This window comes from Ammospiza caudacuta, chromosome 9, assembly GCF_027887145.1.
Source record: "Ammospiza caudacuta isolate bAmmCau1 chromosome 9, bAmmCau1.pri, whole genome shotgun sequence".
NCBI classification, from domain to species: domain Eukaryota; kingdom Metazoa; phylum Chordata; class Aves; order Passeriformes; family Passerellidae; genus Ammospiza; species Ammospiza caudacuta.
The window spans coordinates 23324590-23350919 of NC_080601.1; the positions used below are offsets into that span (position 1 = coordinate 23324590).

The window sequence follows — 26330 nt, forward strand, 5'->3', positions numbered from 1 at the left end:
TTAACAGTTTTGATCAATAGTCCAACTATGCTGGACTATCAGTCTGCATCCTGCAGAATGGAGACACTGAAGCCATAAACATCACCTGCCCTTCTAGAATGAACTGATTAGGGGTTTTTTTATGATTTGGAGTTTTTTTCTGAAACACAAACTGCCAATCACCCAACACTGCACCAAACAATGGAAAAAATCTTGAAAAAGCATGCCTACAGATATCTGCTGTCTTCAGGCATATGTGAACACAGGCACACATCTACACCCACCCTCTTTCCACCATCCTTAGTCAGAAAATACATGTATACACCTATCCTGACCAATGTTTTTTTCCAGCAGTGTATTATATTTTGCTGTAAACCACAAACCTATTAGCTCTTCTGACAAAACACAGTCTATCCCATCCAGAAAACAACTACATTGAATCAACAAAGTTACATTATAAACAAATCTGTGATCTCAACCACAGTTTAAAGAGAGGCACAGGAACCAGGCTAAACATGAGCAGGACAGCAGCCAATTGCACATGTGACAATAAGTTCCCTTTATGTAGTATTCTTACCAGCTACTCAGCCCTGGAGGGAGTTGGGAAAATGAATTTAGTTTGTCCAATTAGAACAGAATAAGGTAAACCAATGTCTTCTACCTTGTCTTAAACGGGAAAAGCAGAAACACTCAGATCAGATGGAGTTAATTTGCTGCTAGTTCCAACCCTTTCTTTTCACAAATGTGGAGTAATATCCTTCACCTTTTATTTCATAATTTTAATTCCTTTTCCTTCCTTAAAGTCCAACATCATCTGTTTTTAAAAATTACCAAATGATTTTGAGGGAAAAAGCTGAATAAGAGGAAAATCCCTTCAAATGAGAAAACCTAGACATGTCCTTTATGGTTCTTTAGTTTCTAGATATTACTTTTTAAATATAGTAAGTAAACACTTTAAAAAAATGTAATTCAAGCTTCTGGTTTCCTTGAGTAGACAAGCAATAACAAATGACTAACACTAGAACCATGATTTCTTGTTCAATTCTGAAATTAAGACAGTGTTTTGAACCTTCTTAATCAAGACATATCTAAGTTAACAACTCAGCATAGCTGGAGGATGGGAAAAATCCTCTCTTTTATTCCAGAACAGAGCTGCTTTCAGAAGACTGCAAATAAAGAGGTTTCAAGTGTAAATTAGGAGCTTTTGTTTGTTATATGCTTGGTTTATATAAAACATACATAAGGTGACGGGAATGTTGCACACAAGAAAAGGTCTGGGGGGTTTATGTGTGCGGGTTTTGTTTTCCTAAATAGAAAATGGCCACGAGTGCCACATGGTGAGACTTCTGGGGAATAAAACCATAATACCGTCAAAATCTTATAAAAGCTTTTTATTTAAATTATACAGATCAGCTTATCAGAACACTGTTAGTTCATCTGGAAGGGTTTTTGACTGCTGGCTCTAAGATCAGAATTAACATAATCCATTCTAAATCCATTCTAGAGTCCCTTACTAATTACATATATATGGAGCTCAGGACCTTGCCCTTTTAACATCTGCTCTGATAAAGCACTGAAGTCTTATTAATTTGAAGGTCATCTGCAGGTCAGGATTTAAACCAAAAAGTTTTGGATATCATTTCACAGAGTGATATATTTACATATTTAGATTTTAAAACTTTCCATAGATTTAACTCAATAATGAAGGCATTGACAATATTATTAGTTCTCATCATGTATCATCAATCACATAAGGTGAAGATTGCCCATTTGACTACAAATTAATTAAAGAAGTATCTTCAAAGTTTTTTTTCATATAAATACAGCATTCTTCTATCTACTCTTCTGAGCTGATCTTGGGACAATATGCTCCTCAATGCAAAATTTGTAATTTTTTTCAAACTGAAGACACAAGTTTGAAACACCAATATGGGTCACATGATAAGACTGTGCAGAACTGATCCGTTTCAACATCAGAACAAGAAAATTGTACAATGTATCTTACTAAAACTATAAAAATGGAACCTTTAATACCAGCAAGAATCAGGAAAGAAAAAACCAACTCACAACACAAAAGTAAATTTAAAAAAACCTCACAACAAAGAAACAACCACCACCTCTCAACCCTCCAAAAATTAATATTAGTGTTTTGCATCATCTTATTCTTTGTATCAACACACAAAAATCCCAAAATTAAAAGAAAATTACTATTATCTTAGTATATATTAAGTATTTCTTTATGCTCTAAATTATAAAGAGAACTTTTAAGATTTTTATCACCATAGTGTTGTTTGGAGGGAGTAAACAGAAGTACCATAACTTACTTTAAAAGCCCCATCAAGTTAAACTACAGCAGTAAAGAAATTACACAAATCAGGAGCAAGATGAACTCAAAGACTGAATTTTACTCAGAGTACTTTATTTGCACACAAGCTTATTAAGTAAAAAAACATGTAGTTATATCTCAAAATTTCCTGTTGAAAAAACACAAGAGATAAAGCCCTCATTTTATTTTAATTAAGGAAACAAACCTAGTTTACAAAGAAAAAATAGTAGCATTCTCCAATTTTAGGACTTCCCTTAGAGGAAACACTGTATAGTCCTGCTTACTACATTTCCACTGAGTAAATACCTAAAACTTTGCTACCAAACACATTTAAGGGAGTTCCTTGGGATTTTTCAATACTGCTACTGAAAATTCAAGCTCGAATTGTGTAAGTGCATAGCCCCCACTAGGCTGTTGGGAGAGCAGCAAAGAAGCAACTCTTCTCCTTTGTGCTTCCTCAGCTAAGACTTTAAACCCTCTGCAGCTCTTTCCAGCCAACTGTGTCTGTTTAGAGTAGATTCTGCAGTTACTTCCTCTCACTACTACAGTTCTTGTCAACTTGTGTTATCCATGGCTCAGGACACAGATAAATAGGATACAGAGCCTTTCACCTCTAGGTCATCAGTTCAAACGTTACCCATGTTGGTAAAGAACCAAAAGTTGCTATCAATAGATGGTTTTTGGACCCCTCTGTAAACCTCTATTTCACCTGCACAAACCAGCATGTATTCCAGATCCAAAATCCTGCATTATCTTAAAGGAGATCTGCCATGGAAAAAGGAAATGAAATTCCAATCTTTTTTCAGTAACAACTATCCCACAAGCATATATAATACCCACACTTTTGTTTTCCCTTCTTTTAAACATTAGAATTGAGATTTTTATTCATGGTGCAAGACTGTAAGACAATGGAATAATAAAAATATGTTCTAAAAAGCCACAAGCAGAGAAAGTCAAGATGTCTTTTTATAAAAAAAGAGCAGTGAAAGCTTTGCTGCATTAACAAATCTCAATCAAGATTTATGAGAAATTATCCTTGCCTAAAATAAACAGTCCTTATTGCCTTGTTATGTCTTGGGTTGTGACTGCTACTGACTCTTCCATGAAAAACCTTCACAGCAAAACTTAGGAAGATCAATTTTGAATTCCCTTTTATGTGCACACATCAGCTGTCAGGTCTTTGCACTGACACTATGATGTTCTTGCAGTTGCTCTATCTTTTAGTAGTGATAAAAGCCAGAATACATGTACTCTGCTGAGCCACAAGGAAATTACCAGTTGAATTACCGGCAAGTTCCACGGAATAGCCACCTGTAGGCTGTATTATAGGGAATTGGAAAGTCACAGGCAAAATAATAACTGTAGCATAGCTAATGAAAGAGTTATCTGAGCTGCAGCAGTAGCCTGCAGCAGAGTCTAAGCCTTCTTCACTCCATGTGTTTTCAAGGCACGGTACATCAAAGCTATGGCATCTCCCCTCTCCTTTAGATCTCTTTATGGTATGACAATAACATGTCCAAACCCCTCAATTCAGGAGTCCTTTGACTTTTAAGACTTCCTGTCTGGCAACAACTTCCAGGGGAAAATTGTCAGATAGAAGTCTTTAAGATTTGAAGAGTACTGATGGCTTCTCAGAAAGCACATCCACCATCAGTGGACTTTACAAAAGCACTAGCAAATACAGAATCAAAATGCTAAAAACCATCAGCAATTTTATCTCACCTAAATGATCTTTACATGATGACATTAGGAACTACAACTTTCCCTACAACTCTAAAACCAGGAATGCTGCTTGCCTTGCCTGACAGAGCAAGGGTAGGCAGCATGCAGGCACTGAACCCAGTGTTTTCAATATTTTCAGAACACTAAATGTAGCATTGTCCACAATAGACCTTGCACAGGGAAGTGGTGTCATTCAGACAGCACACTCTTCAGTCTGATCTCTGACTGGAGTAGCAAGGGGTCTGTTTACATCTTTCTGCAGAGCTGCTCCAGGAACACTGCAACAACATGCTGCTGCTACTACTGCTATGTGCCAGCTACTCCAAGCAGATGCTGGAGCAGTGTCCTGTTCAGAGGTAACACTGTATAGCAGTCAAGCTGATGAGATCTACCACACTGGTTCACACATAGCAAGTTTTAATTTTAATAAGAGACACCATAGTGCCATAGCTGTAAGGTCATTCTTAAAGCTTCTGTATTTCTGCAGGAGACCTCCTGGAAAGCAAACATGCATAGGTATCATATAACACATATATGACTGTCAAAGATGCATCAGATCTGCTGCAATGTCCATAGATCTGATGTGTACAGTAAACCTGAAGCATTTTGGACATGTCTGCACACAGGCTTTAGAGCTGATTGCTCACACAGTGGCTGCTGTTGAGGGTTTTCAGATGTCCAACAGTATGGTAGGAGGTGTAGGTTACCCAGAAACCAAAATCCAGACAAACAGTCCAAAAGTAAATCTATATTACATAGCAGCCCTGCAGCCAACTGACTGTGCACAGCTAGCTCCAAATGGAACAGCCCTGTCCAGACAGACTTGTCAGCAGGAGCTCCCTGCAGTGGTGCCAAGTGCACAAAGAGGCACCACCAGCAACGAGGAGCCCAGAAAGGCACAGAGCACTGGTGTGACTGAGGCGCTGTGAAAAGCAGGCAGGGATCACGGTGGCAGTGATGATGGGGAAATCATGAAGAAGAAAACATCAGCACTGGCATAGCTGGGGTAGTGTGTATGGTGCAGGCAGCAGCCCCAGTGGGACAGGATGCAGATAAAGCAGGGGCAGGGGCAGCCAAGCTGCCATGGAGGGAGGGAGAGCTGGGGATTCTGGGACTAGAGCAGCAGTGAGCGGCTCCCTGAGAAAATGAAAAGTGGTGATACGATAGGAAGGAGCAGCTGGTCATGCATCAGTTATAAACTATTATCCTAGAAGTTAATTTATAATTATAGTTTTAATTCTTATTAACAAGTCAATTTGTCAAAGAGGGAAAACCCCCAAACAACACATTATCTTCATTCCCATAGTCCCATTTAGACAAAAAGCACAGAGAAACCAGATAGGTCTAAAGAAAGGTATAAGGAGTAAAATGTCCTTTCTTCTGGTATTATGCATTTAATTTAAATATATCACGATATATTAATCAGATAGTAATGTACTCTAAAAGACCTTCAGTCTCTAAGGGTCTTATTTTTCTTGCTTCTTAAAGTGCTTTAAGTAATAAAAACCAGTAAATTTAATTTCATATTTTATAATAATAATTTCACTACATGTCATACCCATTTAAGTAAGCACTATTTCTCATGGCAATCAGTAAGGTCCTAGAAGTTCTTTAATGCATTTTCAAATGTTCTTAAAACACAGATCAGTGTTAGAAACAAAGACTACACATATACCAAGCTACAAACTAAGAACACTTACTTGTCTACATAAGTGTTTGCTATTCTGTCAATTTACACACAAATGTTATTTTTTTTCTCATAGAAATAAGTTTACTCACCTTTTTACACTCATCTGTTCTTTTAGTTTGCTGTACATTTCCAGCACTGCATAAAAGCAAGCAGATTAACTTGTGAGTCATATTGTGGCTTTAGTTAATAAAAGAGGAAAATATGTACTGTAAAGGGCAAAATTAGAAATAGAAAAGGATGTGCTATATTTACCTTATTTAATTCCTACTGTAGCATAAACGTGATAAACCTAGCAAAAAATTTTCTAGAATGCAGCTGAAAGTATGAAAACAATAACTGAACCCTTAACAGCTTTTAAATTAAAAAGAATTAAGGTTAACCAAAACCAGACAAAACTATACATATCAAGCATATTCATTCACTTACTACATGCCACAACCTGATCTGCATTACCAGTCCATGGCCTGTCTCCATAAAAAGGCAACAGTACCACCTACTGTACTCAGAACAACAAGACTTTATAAAGAAAAATTTTCAAATGCACTTTACACCAATATGACAAACAAGATAAAACCCTCATGGAGCTGTGTGCAATCCTACAATATTACTTCCCTGAAACAACATTTAGAGCCTTTTTGCTTATTTCAAAACACCTGCAGTGACACAGAGCTAAAAGAACAATGTTGAAAGAACATCATTAGTATTTTCCCCACTCTTCAAGCACTAAAACCCACCCTCTCAAGCAAGAAATTATTTTTTTACCATATTAAAAATATTACTCATTCACAGCTGTACGTGGCTACATGGTTTGCACCATTTAAATGTCTCACTGCTTATGACATTGTTGCAATTGCTCTGTGTCAAATATTGCAAAAGATATGGAACCTTCATGTTGGCATCTTTTAAAAAACCTATTCATTTTTTCATTAAGCTGGATGTTACAGGACCAGAACTTAGAAAAAATAGAAGACTTTTCCTTTTGGCTATTGAGACTTTATTTAATTTGCCATCATATTTCACTGTAGGTCACTCACCTGGAAGACACAACTGTAGTTTTTCCACAACTGTTGTAATATTCCGCTGTTGAACTCTGCATCGGATGATTTCCTCTGTTTGGGCTATCACCTTAAAGGTTTTTTATTTAAAAAAAGGAAAGAAAATCACACTTAAATTATGCAAATAAACTTATTTTGCTACAAATATTCAAAATGTCCATATAGGAAGCATCATTTTCTCACCTCTTTCCCAGCATCCTGAAGCCTTCGGTTGGTATCAGTAACTTGGACCTTAAAAATAATTTCACCTTTGTTAGACAAATATGCATATATTGCCCTGATGTGACTGCTCACCCTTGTAATCAGATCATGCTTCCTGAGAAACTTAGAACAAAGAAATGCAAATTCAAATTAACTCTACAGCTTGAACTTGAACTTTTGATCGCAAAGGGCTTTTGTTAAATTCAATTACTTATGACAGTTCTTTCTAACAGATTCTGTGGCAAACTTCTCAAATTTACTTGGGATTTTTGAACTTTCCTTGTTTCTGCAGGTCTGTCAAACAATTCAAATCATTGACCCAATTGACCACTGGTCCCTTTTTGATAACCTCAATGAGCTCTATGGGCCATTCATTGTCTGTAAGAAATGGTGATTGCATTTTATGGTAATTAAACATTCATACTTTGCTGAATGCAAACACTGGGTGGTTGATTAACATCAAACGTGGAAATCTCCAAACCACAGCAACATTTTAATGCTGCAGGTGCAGGCAAAGCTCAACCTCAGATTTTCCCACATAGTAAGTGACTCATTAGGTCATCATAATAAGGAAGCACATTCTAGTTTATTAAAAATCTCATTAATTTCTGAACAAAGATGCTCAATGACCTCATTGATGCTGTATTTGGTCTCTTGTTATCTGAATATCCTTTATATAATGGTCTTCTAATCATAACCTCTGATGAACTATGCTCATTCTGTCTGGTGGGCATATTTTGCTCTCAAAAGTGTAAGGAGAGCTAAAAGGGACGTATCTCATAATTCACTATTCTGCATTCTGATCTGTGAGGAAATCTTGGTTCTCATATCTCATGAAAACTACTAACATCACCTACTCTGCTGCTCATTATAAAGTAAAGAACAGTGTTTTTTTCCACGCATAATTGTGGCATTTTTAGTTTTCTAATAAGGACTTTCGATTCTTCTAAGGTCTGACATATAAAAACATGATTAAGAAAAGACCTTTTTAAGAAATACTGTGTTTATCATTTGCTGTCCTTTACCTTCTGAGAAAGGCTTTATAAAAAGGCAAAATAATTTGGTAGCATTTTCTGACAACATACATTTAAAAAATCAAAATGAGATCTAATAAAATATTCAGCTTTGTAAATATAAATTACTGTATCAGGCAACATGGTTCTAATCACAAATCCTGATGAATTCACTTGTAAAAATTTACTGTGCACATCAGAGTGCATGTGATAAACACTCAATTAATCTTCAGCAGAAGAGTCCAGTTCCTTCTTTTAGATTCAACGACAGTGATATATGAAACTCTGAAAAACTTGTTCCTTACCTTTAGCTTTTCTGCATCAGCCCTAACTTTAAGAAGTTCTGTAATAGCATCCACAAAGCCCTGATGGTGAAAATTGCACATCTTCTCTATCTCCCTGTCATGGTTACGTATGCAGGCATCAAGCTTTTCCATAAACTTCTGATGTGCATTTGGTTGGTCATCATATACAGACCTATTAAATACAAATAAGAAAATAAAAGTTTACTTTTTTCACCAGTTGAAAATAGCATGTATGCAACCATCTTTATTGAAACCTATCTGTCTTAACAAGAAAATAATAGCAAGCACACTTGATGTTGGTGGCATCCTTTGGTGCATCCACTCCATCAAAATCAGCATTGAAGAAAAGATGGCACAAAACTGAGAACTGATGGCACAAAACCCAGCCCTTATGGCATTAATCCAGGTGCTTAACCAGTTACATCATGGTTGACCTGAGCCTCACTGGTCTGTTATTTATGCCCTAATGCTCAAATATGGGTACAAAAGAATCAGTTTCTCCAACCACCTCAAATAGCATGGATCGCTTTTCCATCAAATTCCACTCTTTGCTAAATATAAAGAAGTGCAAACATACAAATTTGCTTTCCTGGTATTCCTAACAGCAGAGTTATCCAACTCAATCAGGCTCGGGGGCCTGCAGCCGGAATGACCGGAGCAGCGCGCGGGAAAAGGGAACCCCCAAGGCTCCATCCCTGCCCAACAGCTCCCAGGGCAAAACCATGACGTGCACACACCTAAGGCTGCCTCCTCCACAGCACCTAACTGCTGCAAGGGCTACAATCAGGTCTTCTGGCTTACTTTACTAATTCTCAAATAATTCACTTAGAACTCCAGCAGGAAACATGACTTGGGAGAAATTACTGGTGCAGTTTGTTAAGCAGCATCAGAAACAGAAATCTGCATGGAAAAATGCACGAGCATGAGAAGGGGCAAAGGAGGCAGAGGGAAATTTAAGGCTTTAGACTTTGGCAGAGTAAGCAAGAAAAGAGGCTTTATATAGAACTGTACCAAAATCAAAGGTATGGAGTCTCCCAACAAAGGCTAGGTATAGACAGTTCCAAAAATTGATTAATACTTTGACACAGCAACAACAGCAAAGATTGGTAGTTCTGAAGTAGCTTTTCACATAGAATGAGAACAGAAATATGAGAATGATTTAATCATACATATACAAACACATTTGTATGGCAAACTACAAGCGTTAAAAAAAGTTACTAAAAATCTTTAAATTGTTTTTTTAGCCTCTTATTTCCTTTCACAATTATAAAGTTTTCTCTAGATATTTACAAGGAGAAGCTGATTAAGAAAAAATAAAAGTTCAAAAACATTCACGAAAAGAAAAGAAAAGAAAAGAAAAGAAAAGAAAAGAAAAGAAAAGAAAAGAAAAGAAAAGAAAAGAAAAGAAAAGAAAAGAAAAGAAAAAAGAAAAGAAAAGAAAAGAAAAGAAAAGAAAAGAAAAGAAAAGAAAAGAAAAGAAAAGAAAAGAAAAGAAAAGAAAAGAAAAGAAAAGAAAAGAAAAGAAAAGAAAAGAAAGCTGAAATTCCAAGCGTTTCAATGTTACTTACAGAAGGAGAAGACCCAGGCAACCATGAGTCACAGCCTCTAAAACCCTTAAGTAGTAAGAAACTACTTCCCTCCTAATCTTCTTGGAGAAGTGTGGTTTCCCATATTCTTCAAGATTCTCTTTTCTAACCAGACATCTGGACTTTGCTGAGATCTGAGTTCATCATCAGCACAACAAACCTACAGCTGAATGTCTGACAGGAACATGACCTTTCAAAGAAGAAAAGTTGCAGAAGAGAGTGAAAAGACTCTTGTTATAAAATTCTTTATACTTCCTGAGTTCCTTTTGACCTTGTACAATATATTCAGAGAAGCAACTGAACCCAAGTGACAGAAGAAAGGCAATATGCTGTCCTACATGGCTAGGGAAGAAAGTCAATTCCTTACACTCTGCTTGTTATAGATACTTATTCAGGGGAAAAATCTACCAAATAAAAGTTTCCAGTAATACCCCCTTATGATGGGAAAATAAGGCTATGGTACTGAAAGCAGGCTCTTTCCTCCAAAGTGCACCAGAGGAAAAATAAGATTGTTCACCCATCAAGTTTATCCTTCACTGTTTCTACCACCACAGTTTGAAATGACACCTGGAAGGAGCAAATGTGTGCCCAGAAGTGTCTCCTCCTGAGGCTCCTGCCAGACTGCCTGAAAGGGCTCCCTCAAGGCTGCCCAGGATGAGCTTTAAAGGGCTCTGGTGCATGGTCAGAAGTGACCTGCATCACCAGGGGAAACACCCACATGCAGAACTCAGTGCTGGCTGGAGGGAGAAGCAGCATCCTGGCCTGGGAGGAAAGAAAGGTACAAGACACAGTGGGCACTGAGTGAGGCTTCCTTAGGCAGCCTGATGTTCTGCATGAGAATGCACAGGGACAAGAATGTGGGCCATAGCACTGTCACCTGGACAGAAATGGGGAAGGGATTAGAAAAAGGTTCAATGACTGATGTGCCAGCACTCCAAAATACCCATTACAGCCATGTGAGTGCTGTTCCATTAAGAAAAGGGTCAGAGATGCTGGAAGCTGCAGGGTGGACACAGAGGGGCATCCAACTGTCTTCAGAGCTCTTGGAGAAAAAAAAAATATTAGGAGGACCAGATAATCAAAGTGTCTTCACAGATATCTGGCAAGCATTAGCTTCCTCAAATTGGGCTAGACTCACTACCTACACTGCACTGTATGCTAAAGAAAAAAACAAAACAAACCAAAACAAAAAAAACCCTCAAAGAAAAAAAGTTCAAATTATTACTGCTTCTTTAGCCTTTTGTTTAAGGGTGGAAGAAGCTTCCAAATTTAGGTCTCCTTCCAGTGTTCTCAAAGAAAAGTGAGAAAGGAGCATCATTATCACAAAGACAGGGGACTTCTATCTATCACTATGTGCCCAAACTGTAAATTTTGTCATGTAAGCATAAATGAAAGCAGCAGTAAAACTCAGTAAAGAAAATATAATTAAAATGAGAATGAGACTACAAAAAGATGGTACAAGAGGAACCACCAAACTTTCTTTGATGGTAGCAACGCACTGTGTGTGGTTTTGGACTTAACTATTGCCTGATGATTTGGGGGTATCCAATTGCTGCCTTGATAACTATCTATTTCACATCTGTGCCAAGACTTTCAGACATATTCTTACAATACTGACAAAAGGAAATCCTTTGCAATCAGAAGATTTCTCTTTAAAATGTTATCAAAAAATTCCAGAAAACACAGCCGGAAGTTCTGAACTACATACAATGTAGCACAGGCAACAGAGTTTCCACTGTTATAAATATATGTGCTGATTATGTTTTCCTCGATATTAAGGCTGCTTATACTTAAATTTAATTATAGTAAAGTACTGGTTTTTAATCTCAGGGGTAGTAACACAATATTTAATTGAAAATAATACAGGGAATAAATGTTCAAAATAAAGGGGAAGAAAGTAATACTGTGTATCTCCCAACACCTTAATCACAAGATTACCCTACCTTCTTAAAACAATCGTTACTATTTTGTCTTGTACATTGTACCCTTTTCTGTAAGGATACTAATAAAATTGTGACCTGTGATTTAAACCAGTACTTTGTCAGACCTCCCTAAAATGCACTAGTAGTATAAATTCCATGTTAATTACGTACGTAAACAGCTCCATCTTGTGGGAACAACAAATCAACGCTCGTCAGCACATGAGACAGAGCTGCTTGCCTTTACAGAAATAAATCGTCAGTGTATTTTTAAAAAAACTCACACTTCGTATCACAACATTCTCATCTAGGTGAGAAGATGATGAATAAACAGGTTTATTGACTCCCTGAGGACACTGTCCTCTGAGGACACCTCACACATGCAGTTTCAGAGGCTTCAGAATAATGTCTGGCCTAAAACACCAGCCTTCTTGAAAATTAAAGTGTACACTGGAGAGCCAGGTCATCTTTGGCCACAGACAGAAATTAGGCTTTTTCTCAAACCTGCAAACACAACTGAGACAATACACACCTGACTTACCTTTTAGGGAACACCACACGCCATAGTTCATTTCTGATACGGAAACTCATTTTCCATACATACACTTATTTCAAAGATTACCTACAGCTATCTAAATGAAGTTATTTCTACCTCTTAATAATTATCTGAAAGTGTACATTTCAACAGATTATGACACTGCTAGAGATGCTGATAAAAATTCTCCACTTTTGAGAGCTAAATAATCAAGCAGACAAATCACCAATACTGCAATATCTTGGAGAGACGTGAAATTCTAAAAGCATCCTAGAGATAATTCTTTAAAATTACAAGACAAAATTAACTGAATTTACAACACACACAGACTTCTGCCGGAAAGCAAGTGAGGAAGCAGTAACCCTTCCAGCTCCATTTCTTCAGGAGATGACAATTACATGCAATTATGTCTACCCTAAAAATCACTCTCTCACTGTAAATTGTTTCACATCCAGCAGTAGCAAGTGTCATTCCTAGGATACCAAAGGAATTTTTACATGTGTAATACACAGTTCTTTCAGGTTTTGTTTACATTTATACGCCTCTGAATGAAGAGCCCCAAGGATCCCCTTCAGCTTTATGGGCCCCTGAAGTGGACGCTGATGGTCTGAAATACAGCACAAATTGAACCATGTCAAGCTGAAAGACATTATTAGTTTTTATTAAAACTGCTTCCAACCTCTGATCTGCACAACTATAGACTACTAGTGGTTGATTCATATCATGAAACTCTGACAGGAAAGTTTTTTTCTTGGTATGAGTCTTCAGACTGGATTAAAAAAAAGGAGAAAATCACTAATGCTGGAGACAGAAGTTTCTATTTGATTTTGGCACCCAAAAAAACCAAACCAACATAACATCATCAATTTTCAATCTGGAATGAGAGAGCTTTAACTTGAGTGACTACTCAACCACCACTACAGCAAATCATTTTGGTATTGGTTTCTCTCCTCAGCAACATGGCAAGCAGGGAATCCACGAAGAACAGAAGCAGAGCTGAGCAACTTTCCTGGTAATGTGCAGATATCTGTTTATATTCCCAGAAATCTGTATATAAACTGAGACTTTTTTGGGGGGTTTTTTTTAACTCATTCCAACAATTGGATGAGTCATATTAATGCCAGTCTAGGTAAAAAGAAGATAGTGTAGAAAGTACGTGAAAAAGGCAAAAAAATAAACTAGGAGCAGAGAGTGACCTAAAGGAGAAAATTGTCTGAGTTCACTGGATACATTTTATTGCAATGGGGATATTTTTACCTTGATCTTTCTTACCAAGCAGACTGAAGGGAGAGTAACAAGCATAAACAGATTTGAATTCAGGTCTCAAGAAATTATGAAGGAGGATTTGCAGATATGCAACCATTTTCCAATTGAAAACAATAAAATAAGTTTACTTTATACTGTAATAAACTTTCCTAAAACTTTTACTTTCAAAACTGAAACACAATATGAAAAACATGTATTTAATAGGTCTTATTGATGACTTTTGTGTTTACATGCAAAAATATACTGAAGCACCAGAGGGCACCATCCTATGCATAAAAATACCAACAGTTAAGTAATCAAAAATCTCCAGAGAACTAAAACTTAACATGCCAAGAATTCCACACAACCTTTAAAAAAAATATTCAAAATAAATTATCCTGAAATCATCTATTCCATAATGACAACTCCATACATACATATTATCACTCTAAGTGAGCATCATAAACCATCTTCACAAATGGTTACAGGCTCCCTTCAAAATCATATTTCTGCTATAATTTCACACAAATATTTGTGCATGCAATCAGGATAGATGTCCTTAAATGTCTGAGTGTAGGCAGGAGTAAAAGAGGATGAGAATTTCAGCAATGAGGAGGGAAATAAAAAGTTAGAAGCAAAAAAAAAATTGTATAAGCCCAAGAATTAATTTAATACATTGAGTGGACTACTGGAAGGGCAGACAATGGAAGTGCATATAGACTATTAACTGTAAAAGAAGAGGAGCCCAAAATAATTTTTGGAAGTTCAGCAAATACCCCAAATTTGCTTTTTCCCCTCCTCATCTCCTGTCTAGCTCCACATCTATGGCCTCAAGACCAGAAAATTACAATAACCAGACCTAAGTAAAACTTCTACTGTAGTCTTCTTGTTTTAGCATAAAAAATAGATTTCAAGAATAATCAGAATGGGAACTAAATTAACTTTTTCTCATATCTATAGCGATAGCTGTAACTTTTCAAAGGAGAGAAGAACTACTCCGGAACCCAGGCTTTAGGCCAAAAAAAAATGAACTTGAAGAGTTTATTTTATTAAAAATAAAATCCCCATACTTTCATAAGAAAATAGTAATTCAGAAGATAATATGAATTCCTGGTTGGTGATAACTCTTTCACTTAAAAATCATTACTAGAACAGTCTACTAGATAATGATAAAGTAATATTTAATAAATCCCACTGGAGTTTTTTAAAAATTACTATTTCTTAAAGGTTCTGGGATTATTTTGTGTGTTCTTTTAAATGGGCAATGATTCAACTTTTAATTGCAATCTATATTCAGGAAAGACAAATGTGAGCTTATGGAGCATTACTGTAAACTTTTTGAGAGAACAATTCTTCTAGTAATCATTTATAATAAGTTCTAGCAGCAGCACAGACTTTTAAATCAGATCATGTATTTTAAAATAGTCAAAAAAAAAGTTAGAAAAAAAAGAAAAAATCCAGCAATCTTTTTACAGGACAAAGAAACTTTTTATTAATGACTTGCCACCTTTCACCATTTTCACACCTCCCCCAAACCATCCTGTTCTGTCCCATTTCTAGGATGAATTGCAGGTTTCCCCACCCCTGCCTATATTGCCACAAAGTCTTTCATTTCCTGATTGCACAAGACATATGAAGCAATTAAAAACTGTATGTACACATTCCTTTCAGGATACTGATAACCACTCAGTAAGTGCCAATCAGTTACAGCTCCATGAATGCCGTGACAATGACAGGAATTACACATATATGTTGTACATATCTGTACAACAGCTGTATGAGTTTGACATGGAATGTAAGTCTGACCATGCAACTTCTGACCTTCAACAGAAGCAAGAGAAAAAGATTCATTTGTAGAGCTTCAAAAGAAGCACCATGAGGGGAAAAAATTATAATTACTTTGATCAATTAAATGAGGCACAAAAAAAAAAGAAATCTGCCCAAACATGCACTTTTTATTCAATTTTTCAAAGTAATACTTTCAACAAAACGCACACACAAATGTACCAACTCTCAAATGAAGAAACTGTACTTATGGATAATCATGATTTTAGAATTCATATCTTGCTACCAAAGCCAATTTTGTCCTGATGCTAGAGATGCTCCCAACTAGTTCCCATAGACACTGCAAGAAGTAATCCCCTAGATGTTCTCCCTATTTTTCTTTTCATTGAAATAAAATCCCAAAATTTAACAACACTAAGCTATACTAAATAAAATTCAAAAACAAAGTAATATTTACAATTTAAATATGCATTATGAGTTCAGTGGGATCAGTGCAAGCAGAAAACAGTGACATTGCAAATTAAGATTCTGCCCTTAAAACAGCCCTGTCACACTGTGACTATAACCATGGCATCCCTAACCATGATACTGTATCACACACTCCATTTGAGCTGCAATTTCACAGGAAACACTGCAGAAACTTCCTTTGTCCTACAATATACAAAGATATTTTCTGTTTACACAAGCTGCAAACTTTGTAGGGATTTTTCCATGGAGTAATTTCATATAGGTGGCTGCATACACCCTAAAAAGCTTTATAAAATAATGTCCAGGTGTTTCCTGTAATTCAATTGCAGTTATGGTAATAAGCACATTTCTTAAAACCTAAGCAGCCTTTCAGTGCCAGATGCTACCTATGCTCCAGTTCTGCCATTCTTACTCATAATTACATCTCTCCACTCTATTTAAAAGCTCACATTACATGCCAGAACAACACAGAACTCAGCTATGGCCTATTCAGAGAAAAGATTTTATTAATCTTAGTTCAGCTGTTATGCTTTGCTTGCCTGGTTTTCCTGGATGTGCAATTTCTGTCAATTGTTCTCACTAATAGTATCCTGTTTCTATGAGCAGGAAAGGGCCAGTACAGTTTGTTAGTTAACATTACTTCCTATAAGCAGGGTCCTTATTCTGTAGTAGCAGCACTCGAGCATTCATTGTTCGTGCTGGATAAGCAATGGATCACGCTGATGGCTGTTAATGGACATCCTCTGCAGCCAAACACCAACTGATAATCAGCACACCCACATTTGCAATAGACTTCCTCCTTCCTGTTTTTACACTGCTGACCAAGGAGATGCCTCTTCCTGCTGAGCCTTTGTGTGACTTACTGATGTATGAAGTAAGAAACTGAAAAACAAGTGCTGTGCTACCACTTTTTTTCCTAATTTTGTGTTGTAATAGTAGATAAAAAGGCAGCAAAGGAAACGGCAGCTTTGCTCGCTTTGGTGCTGGCATCGCCACGCGATGAAGTGCCAAGTTTGGCCATCTGCTTCACATGCCTACATGGATACAAGGGGATGTAGCTGGAACCCTGGAACCTATGCTATTTCATAGAATATAAAGTAGGAAAGTGAAGTCTGTATAGCAATATTTTTATCTTCCTTTAATACTTCCAGAGACTTTTGTTACATAAATTATCTTTCAGGAGCAACGGATTAATCTGTAAACCAAATTGTGAGCTTCCAAGTTCTTTTAAAAAATTTAATGAGATTTCTATTACACATGTACAAGAAATAATTAGGCCTCTATTACAACTTCTAGGTAATCTGTCAACTTTATCTAGAGCATTTGAGACATAATCTTCAAGATAAATACACATCCATTTTTTAAAAGAAAATTAATTTCATATTTCAACAATCTCATATGTCTGTTCCCAAGACATATGAAATAGAACAGAATATTTAATGTCAGAAATGTGTAGGTTACTTATTTCAATAGGCTTTGAATATCGACATATACAGATGTAAATACATTATTTCAGAAATTTAAGATGTTCCAGATAAAATAAAACACCCAGTAATTAAAAAGCTACAAAACCAATTGGATTAAGAATGTATTCTATTATATACAGATCAAACCAGACAATCCTATCCTGCATCACACTCCTCTGCAAAACATATAACCAAAACATGTATTTTACAAATATTTTATATTATTCACTTTTTTAAACTTTATGAGCTCACATAGCCTACATATAAAAAAATCATCATGTATTTAATTCATGTAAAACAACAGCCTGTGCTGTATATTTTTTGCATATCTCCAAGGATCACTGAAGAAAGTAAAACATGACTTCTAAAAAAAGTCTGTTTTCAATTCAGAAGCTGAACTGAAACTCAGTGTTTCTCTCAGTTAGGAAGCCATTAAGAGTGTTGATGCAACTGACTAACTCCAATTCTTTACCTGCTTGATGAACAAAGAAAATCTGTTCATTTCTTTGCAGCTTCCTAAGTTTATGAAACATACCAGAACAAATATAAAGTATAAAACAGTAAGCCCTATGTTTTATATTGAAATTAACTGAAAACAAAACTTGTAAGAAAACATTGCTTCTATGAACAAAATGGGGTAAAAATCCTTCAAAGCCACTCTGTGCCTAAGGAAGTGTGCAAACTGTGAAAGTCCCAAAACTCGATAGGTTAAACATTTCCTTTTGAAGCTGAAATGTCTCAAAAGCATCCCCCAGGTACATATATGACAGTATATGCTTTATTAATTTTGTATTACTCTGATTCCCAGGAGAATTGCAAGTTACACTCACTGCAATTTTGCAAGCAAATTACTTTCCCTGAGACACAGTGAAAATCCCATTCACAGTATTAGAACTGAACACTTTTCTCATGCTATATAAATAAATTTTAAAAAATCCCCAGTGTCTTTTAGGTCCTCTCTGTCCAATGCCACATCTTTCCATCAAGGCTGATGCACTCTAAAATCTGTTTCCTTCCTTCTTAATACCTCTGTCAGTGATTAAGTTCCCTACTAGTTTGCTATTACTGGCAAAGGTTGAGATACGGGAAGGGCCTCAGCCGGGCTCGAGGAGAGATCATTAACTCCTTCCTGCACAGGAAGGACCCAGTTTTTCAGGAGTACAGATAGTTCTGTACTAGACATGTACAAGATGAGGAAAAGCTGCATTGTTGAAAGTACTTCATCAAGCTGAGCCTCAAATTGAACTGTGATTGTTATACCAAGCTCTGTGGTGACAGGGATTGGGTCTGGGCATTTCAAACATCACCAGAAAATAGCCATAAAGACCAGCCACAGCTGGATTTCACAACTAGCCACAGCAAGCCCTTCAGAAAGATAAAATCTCATGTGACTACCTGATGCTGATGCAAAGCTAGGACTGTATTTCTGAATGAGTTAGTACTTAATAGTTTACTACAACCCATAAAAATAGTTTCCTATTTGCAAATCCTTTTCTGGCACTATCTTAAAAGCATTATTCAAGACATATTAATCCTCTTCAATTTGAATGAGCTTATTTTAGTAGTATAATACATAAATGCAACATGACAAAACCTGCAAATACACCAGCACTTAACAGTCAAAACCAGACTTATATTTAACTGAATTATGTTACAGTTCCTCAGGTAGATATCAATGGTTCAGACACACACAAAGAAAGCTGGAGCACAGGATATGCTGTTGGCTTTCCAAAAAGATTCACAAGGAAGTAAGCACACACGTGACTGGCATTTGTGAAGGATGTAAAATTATGTACTTCCTATGCACATGGCAGGTCCAAAATATGGGTCACCAGACATTGAATAAAATCAGCTTGACAAACAAGTCAATGAAGAGATGACAGGAATAAGAACTGGATTTTCTGAATTTAACTGAGGTAAGAGTGCACAAGCATAAGCCGTTCATATGAAGAGAAGGCTGAATTTTAATGAAACAATGACACAAACTACATAAAACATCTATTAAGTACACTATTCTGATGATGATGTATCAGATGATTCCTCTTTTATAAAAGCTTTCATGTATTTTGAAATTTGTTTCCTAAACACTGGGACAAGCTCTTTGGTAATGCCTGTGAAATTGGAGAGAGCTGTTTCAGAACAATTCACACAGGTTACTGCCTTGGTTAAAGCTTCACTTGGCAGTTGCCCATTTGGAAAACACTGCAAGAACTGAGTCAGAAGCTGATGTGTGAACAGCAAAAAAGATCAAGATAACCTGATTTGCAGACACATATTTCATGACAAACTTAATCAGCACTGAACCTAAAGATTTTTTCAAAACAAAAAAAATTGCAGCGCAGACATGACTGCGAACAGTTTCAGGCTTTATAAAAACCTGAAAAGTAATATGTTGAAACTTGCAGCAATGCAAGTGATTCCTTATAAAACACTTTTGCTACCAATGGCAAATTTGACCAGGCTACAGAAAAATCAGAACTGCAGTTCTGCTGCTGTATGACAGATTAATCAGTCTACAGCACAGACTCTTCAAATGCCCTTTTGACTCTATATAATGGACTAGGCAATAAAAAAAATTGCTCTTTCATAGCAATATACATCACATAGACAGTTGCTTTATGGGACTGTTGTCTTTCTATTTAAGTACTTGGAATACCATCAAATCCTACACCAAGTGACAAAATCTGCAACTGACACTACAAGCAATCCTCTATTCTTTTAGGATACACTGGTTCACAGCAAGCAGGTCATTCTCCTTACTCCATAACAATCCACTTACAAAGTAGAAATTAGCTATTATAATAAAAGATAAACTGATAGATAAATATATGTGCTAGTTTGGGCTGGGGTAGAGTTAATTTTTTCCACAGTGGCTGGTATGGGGTTGTGTTTTGGATTTGTGCTGCACACAGGGCTGATAACACAGACATGTTGTTGTGATTGCTGAGCAGGGCTCAGACAAAGCCAAGGCCTTTTTGTGCTGCCACGCTGGCCAGGAGGCCGAGGGGAGACACAGCCAGGACAGGTGACCCCAACTGACCAAAGGGCTGCTCCAGAGCAGATGGCATCATGCTCAGAACATAAAGTGGGGGAACAAGGAGGAAGGGAGGAGACATTTGGAGTGATGACATTTTGCCACAATAACCCCTGCAGTGCTACAGGCAGGGACAGAGCAGCTGGACAGTGCTCAGGCAGAAAGGGACCTGGGGGTCGACAGCCAAGTGAACATGAGCCAGAGTGTGCTCTGGCAGCCAAGAAGACCAAAGGCATCCTGGCCAGTATCAGGAGCAGTGTGGCCAGCAGGAGCAGGGAGATCACCCTTACCCTGTGCTCGGCACTGCTGAGGCCACACCCTGAGTGCTGTGTCCAGCTCTGTCCCCTCAGTTTGGGAAGGACATTGAGACGCTCGAGTGCATCCAGAGGAGGGAACGAGGCTGGAGAGGGGCTGGGAACACAAACCCTGAGAGGAACCACTGAGGGAGCTGGGGGTGTTCAGCCTGGAGAAAAGGAGACTCAGGGGAGACTTTATCACTCTCTACAACTCCCTGAAAAGTGGTTGTAATTAGGTGGGGTTGGTCTCTTTCTCCAGGCAGCAACTGACAGAACCAGAGGACACAGCCTTAAGCTGCACCAGGGGAAGTTTAGGTTAGAGATCAGGAAAGAATTCATCACTGAAAGAGTGACTGGGCACTGGAATCGTCTGTCCAGAGAGGTGGAGGAGTCATTGTCCCTGGATGTGTTTAAAAAAGAGACTGGATGTGGCACTTGGTGCCATGGTTTAGTTAATGAGGAGGTGTTAGGTCATAGGTTGGACTCAATGATCTCAAAGGTCTTTTCCAACCTAGTTCATTCTGTGATTCTGTGTTCCAGAATAACCACTACTTGTGATGGGGCCCTGCTGTCATGGACATGACTGAACACCTGCCTCTCCATGGGATGCAGTGAGTTCAGTCCTTGCTTTGCTTGTGTGTGCAGCCTTTGCTTCTCCTAGTAAACTGCTTTTGCCCCAGCCCACAGGTTTTCCAGCTTCTATCCTTCTGATTCTCTCCCCCATACTGCAGGTGGGGGAGTGAATGAGCAGCTAGATGGGCTTGGCTGCTGGCTGGGGTTAAACCACAACAATATACATGAAAGTACAGTCCTGATCCAAAAGAGACCACAGCTATCACACAAGGATTTTCCAGTTCTTTGGGGCTACGTTGTAACTTCTGTCTGAAAGGGAACCCAGGAATAAAAGGCATTAACTTGAAAATTAAGAAGGGCTTGAAGACAGACCATTAATAAAGATAGGGTCTATTGATTTTCAAACCAATAGCTTACAATTCTGTAAAAGATTACCACACCATTTGAAATCAAAATATATGATCAAACCATTAAAATTCTCATCTAAAGCACTGGCTGATGATCACAGAGTATTCTTATGTCTGCTCTATATTTAAAACAAGACTAAGCTATAGACAAAAACGCTATTTGCTGGCTCATGCTCCAAAACCAAAATACTGAAAACACTGAAAAATAACTTTAGACAATCCTACCAGACAAGTAAGACCACAGGAGAAAAATGAAGGCAACCACATTTTGTTATTGGATAACCACATCATAAATCCCAACAGACCATAGGCAGAAAAAGTACTTCCCTGACTGCAATTGTGTAGTGCTGTAAAATCTTCCCACATTTTCAGATTTCATTCATACTGCCTATGCTACACTTACTAACTGTGGTGCTGAAGACCCAGAATCACATACCTAAATCATGCCTGCTGGTAACTGCAATGTGCACTTTCAGTAAAACAGAAGTTACATAACATTTAGGCACTTCATTCATTTTGCTTTGGACAGGCCCCCTCAATGAATACAAGAATATCTCCAAAATACAAACTACAGACCCCAGTCTGGGCAAAGCACCTGCAGTTTCAAAGTGTACCACAACCCAGTAAAAGCAGCAGAATTACTCCATATCTCTAACTCTGAATTTTCTCAGGACCTTGATCAGTAAAGGACAAAATTGCTTATTTTTCTAATGATGCCTTACTAAAGTGTAGCTTTCACTTTTGGCTTTTCTGCAACACAAGGACAGAAGCCCAGAATGAACAGCTATCAATTTAACACTTCAGCCAAACTCATTTATGATATCCAACCTCCAAACTCTGCTTAATCTGAACAAGAAAAATGCAGCACTATACAGAAATGATTCTGCTTTGCAGTCTCAGCTCAGTGCTGCTTTTACCAGTGCAATGCAGTCCTAGACCAGGGGAAGGTGACTGCAGCATACTGCAGCATCAGGCAGAAATGCATCAACTGAACGGTGCTTGCGGCTGTGATTTGTTCAGCCAGAGACAACAGGACAGAGAAATGTCTTCACAGGAGGCTCTCTACGAACTCTTCAAAGATGTTTCATGGGCAGCACAACTTAGAGCAGCCTACAAGAAGCTCTAACATCTACCAGGCAACGGCTTTGTGATGACATATTTCAGGAAGAGAGAATTGAATTAAAAGCAATTTTACACTGACTTTTGAGGAGCACTTTCCAAGCTGTGATTGTCAGTTAAAGCTACAGAGTACATTCTGCTTATAGACAGATACCTCAACAGACACAGCACCTCCTTATCAACTTCACCTTAGCAACAGAATTTCCATTATCAAATTCCCCACAGCTTTTTATATTTAATTTTACTTTTGTATTTTTGTTCAGTCAACGTATTGTGGGCATGGAGGTACTCCCCTGACAGGCTGTGTACGGGAACCACAGAACACCGCAGACTCAGTGACGCAAAGCTCACAAGATGAAGTGTTTAGAGAAAGTCTACCATATGCTTATGAAATATTTTGCCAAGCTAGAGTTTAAGAGTTAATTCATCTATTTAAAAAAAAAAAAGCTTTAAAATACTACACACTACTACAGACTCAAAGAAACTCATATCTATAGCACACAGGGCCCTGGCAGAACAACTTCTACTCTGTCGAGTTCCACTTTGACCTTTTTCAACCAACCATAAACTAACCATCAAATAAGGTCAATTATTTTCTTCTGAAGAGAATCTGTCTTACTAGCTACCACAGCCTGTCCAGCTGACTATTCACGAAGTGTTAAAACCCAGAGTTCAGTGAGAGCCTTAAGTTTTTTGTTATTAAGTTTCTGACTTTTCTGTTGTTGTTGAGAGGATTATGGGAACTGCTTTTCTTTCTCTTTGTCTTTTTCCACTTACTTTCTAAAGATTAGAAATGAGATAGTTGTCCCTGAGAGAAACTCAAAAGTATGTATGCAACATGAATTACATGATATTAACATGTTCTATAAAAAGGTGAGAGTGATGAGCCTTTAACAAGTTTTGTCATTAATCTCATTTTGTTAGCCATTAAAGCCAAAAAGATGCTGATAAAAGCTTCACAGAGTCTGATGAAAAAAAAATAATCCTGGCTTGCTATAGACACAGTCTGCCTATTTAATGAAAGGCATGTTGGCTTAGGTCTCATTTATAATGATTCAGCATGTGTCACTGAATTTAGAGATGCAAGTAAAATAGCAGCAAATTTAAATCAATAAATCCATCCAGTTAAAATGTAAAAAGAAAATTAATTTAATCCAATACAATCTCTTCCTCTCTTGAGATGCAGAGCAGTCTTTAGTAGCTAACTCTCCTAAACAGTAAATAATCCCAACTGCACTAGCTGTATGCTGATTCCTCCTATAAAGGACCTGCATTTCACATTCCTCTTTATGGGTAGATCTCAGCAGTAGAAAATCACCTGCAGAATCAGTCTGTATGTTATTCCTTACCAGTAAATTATACACAAAAACATTATATATCTATAAATGTTATTATTTTTTGTATCACAAAAACAAGTGCTGCCACTCTTATAGCAGGGCAGGAAACAGCACCCTGGCAGGAGCAGCTATACCCAAACAGCAAGCAAAACATTGAAGAAAAATAGGAGCAAAAATGTGTTTCCATGGAACCTACATACAGCCCACGAGAAAAATGTACACTTCCTTTGTGAAGCATGGATGCATTATGAAGACATTAATATATTGATATTAACAATTAAGAATAAGTCAGATCTTGCATATTCTCCATTCTTCACCATTTAATATTACCTCATGCTACTTATCCAAACCACTCACCTCAAGCCCCCGCTTTTGTTCTGCTATTTAAGTAGGTATGTTGGTATTTTATTTGATGTGGCAATGCTATAAACATTCTCCCAGCATTATAACCCAGAGATAACAAAAATATTCCATTTCACATAACGAAATTAATGCAATCTCAGTCATTACATGAGACAACTGGCTTCAATAGCTTCTGTGACTGGAAATCAATGGATCACTTCATGTTGTAGCCTTATGCAACTGCACGTAGAATTACTCAACTCCTTTCTTTGATTCACATTGTTTAGCGAGTAAAAACCTAGATCTCATGCAGAAAATAATGCTCCATTTTACATTCATGCTTCTTTCATTGAAATAGATCTTGTAATTTGATGTGGGATTTCAGACTTTTCAGTTTCACACAGCAATTCACAAATTGTAACATACAGCTGAGCAGACAGCTCAAGATCTGATCTTAAATACTGCTGCTCTTAGGGAGAAGCATACTTCTGTGGTGTTTGCTGGACTTCTTTCAAAACACTCAGACAGGTGTAACCACTCTTTCACCTAAATTTTTTTATTTGTAATTGAACACTACGGTTAAATCAGACCAACATCCACTTTTTCCCTAAAAATCCTGAAAGTCAGCAATGTAAAATTCCCTTACTGGAAAATCGGTGATAGGATAGAAACATGCAAAAAATAAGAAATTAAGTTTTAGAATTTATAAAGACATCAGCACATTTTAAATGCTTAATATGGCTAAGAGATTCATATGGTCCCTTCCCCATCCACACCTGTGGATGCCTTCGTCTGCTGTGTAGCCCAACACTCTTTTCTTTCTACAGGTTACTCTGATATAAGCTCTATACTGAAGACAGTGATGAAAGTGCAATTATATTTAATATTTTGTTGTGGTTTTTTGCAGGCATCAGCTTTAACCTGCCTGGGCTTGTTAAGTGATTAACATGGTGAAACTGCCTCCAGGGACAACTTAAGCCTGAAAGCATCCCAGCTACTTTCCATCAGCCTAAGCCCACAGACTCCCACAGGTGAGGCTCCTTGCGATGCTCAGCTTCAGCATCTCCACAATGAATTCCCAACAGCAGCTGTGCTTAAGGAACATGAGAGAAGGTCAGAGTGCAGTTTGCTCCAAGCTGACCTCCAAGACCAGACTGAGCCAGCAAGCAGTCCCCGTGCGATGTCTAGAGGAGCCCACCACATTCCCCATGGGCGCTGCTCTCAGAAGATTGATCAGCCCCAGCCTCACACAAATGCCCAGACTGCCACCTCCCAGCTGTGGAGGATCCACTGTAGACACACGTAGCTAACCTCAAAATCAGCTGCTATGATGGGCAAAATGACCCACTTGGCATCATGTAACAGGAACTTCTCTTCCACCATTTCTCAGGACTGCGTTCCCACCCATGTAGCCCACGTTCATCCTTTCCCAGCCCTGTCCACACTCTCCAGCAGGCACCATTCCCACTGCAGGAAAAGCCAGCAGCACCATGCTCACTGCTTTGCAGCACGCTGCCACACAAACTGCCTTTTCCAGTTTTCTGCACACAGGCTCACTGTATCTTTTCAAGGAGATATCATTCACAGTTCTCTCTCCCCCGTCTGGCTAGTGCTTATGTTTTTTTTTTATTTCAGACATCTTTAATTGGGAAGCACCAGCAAAGCTCCACGATGAAGATCCCCTTTCCCCTGTTTCCTCTACAACCCAATTCATTCTCCACAGGCCCTGCCCTTATCTCCCCAGCTCTAACTGAAAGGTACCTCCACATTCACCTCTAACAGGAAAGGTTATGCAAAACCTTTTTTTCAAAATGCAGGCTAAGCCATTTAGCAGCATGTAGAATTGGAGGAAAAAGACAGAAAACCAAACCATTGCAGTCATGGCACACCAGACATTCTCTAAACACTGTCACATTTCCAGGTAAAC

At 37.8% G+C, this 26330-nt stretch overlaps 1 protein-coding gene across 3 annotated transcripts in view; it reads right to left on the reverse strand.

Annotated features, from left to right (window-relative positions):
• The window catches only part of EXOC6 (exocyst complex component 6), an 87349-nt gene that overhangs the window by 57981 nt on the left and 3038 nt on the right, over positions 1-26330 (reverse strand). For all 3 annotated transcript variants that reach the window (XM_058810091.1, XM_058810090.1, XM_058810089.1), the window contains exons 2-5: positions 8292-8463; positions 6956-7003; positions 6752-6842; positions 5807-5852 (exon numbers count right to left, since the gene is read on the reverse strand). In XM_058810091.1, the coding sequence (XP_058666074.1) occupies positions 5807-5852; positions 6752-6842; positions 6956-7003; positions 8292-8463 (357 nt within the window). The remainder of the gene's footprint in view (positions 1-5806; positions 5853-6751; positions 6843-6955; positions 7004-8291; positions 8464-26330) is intronic.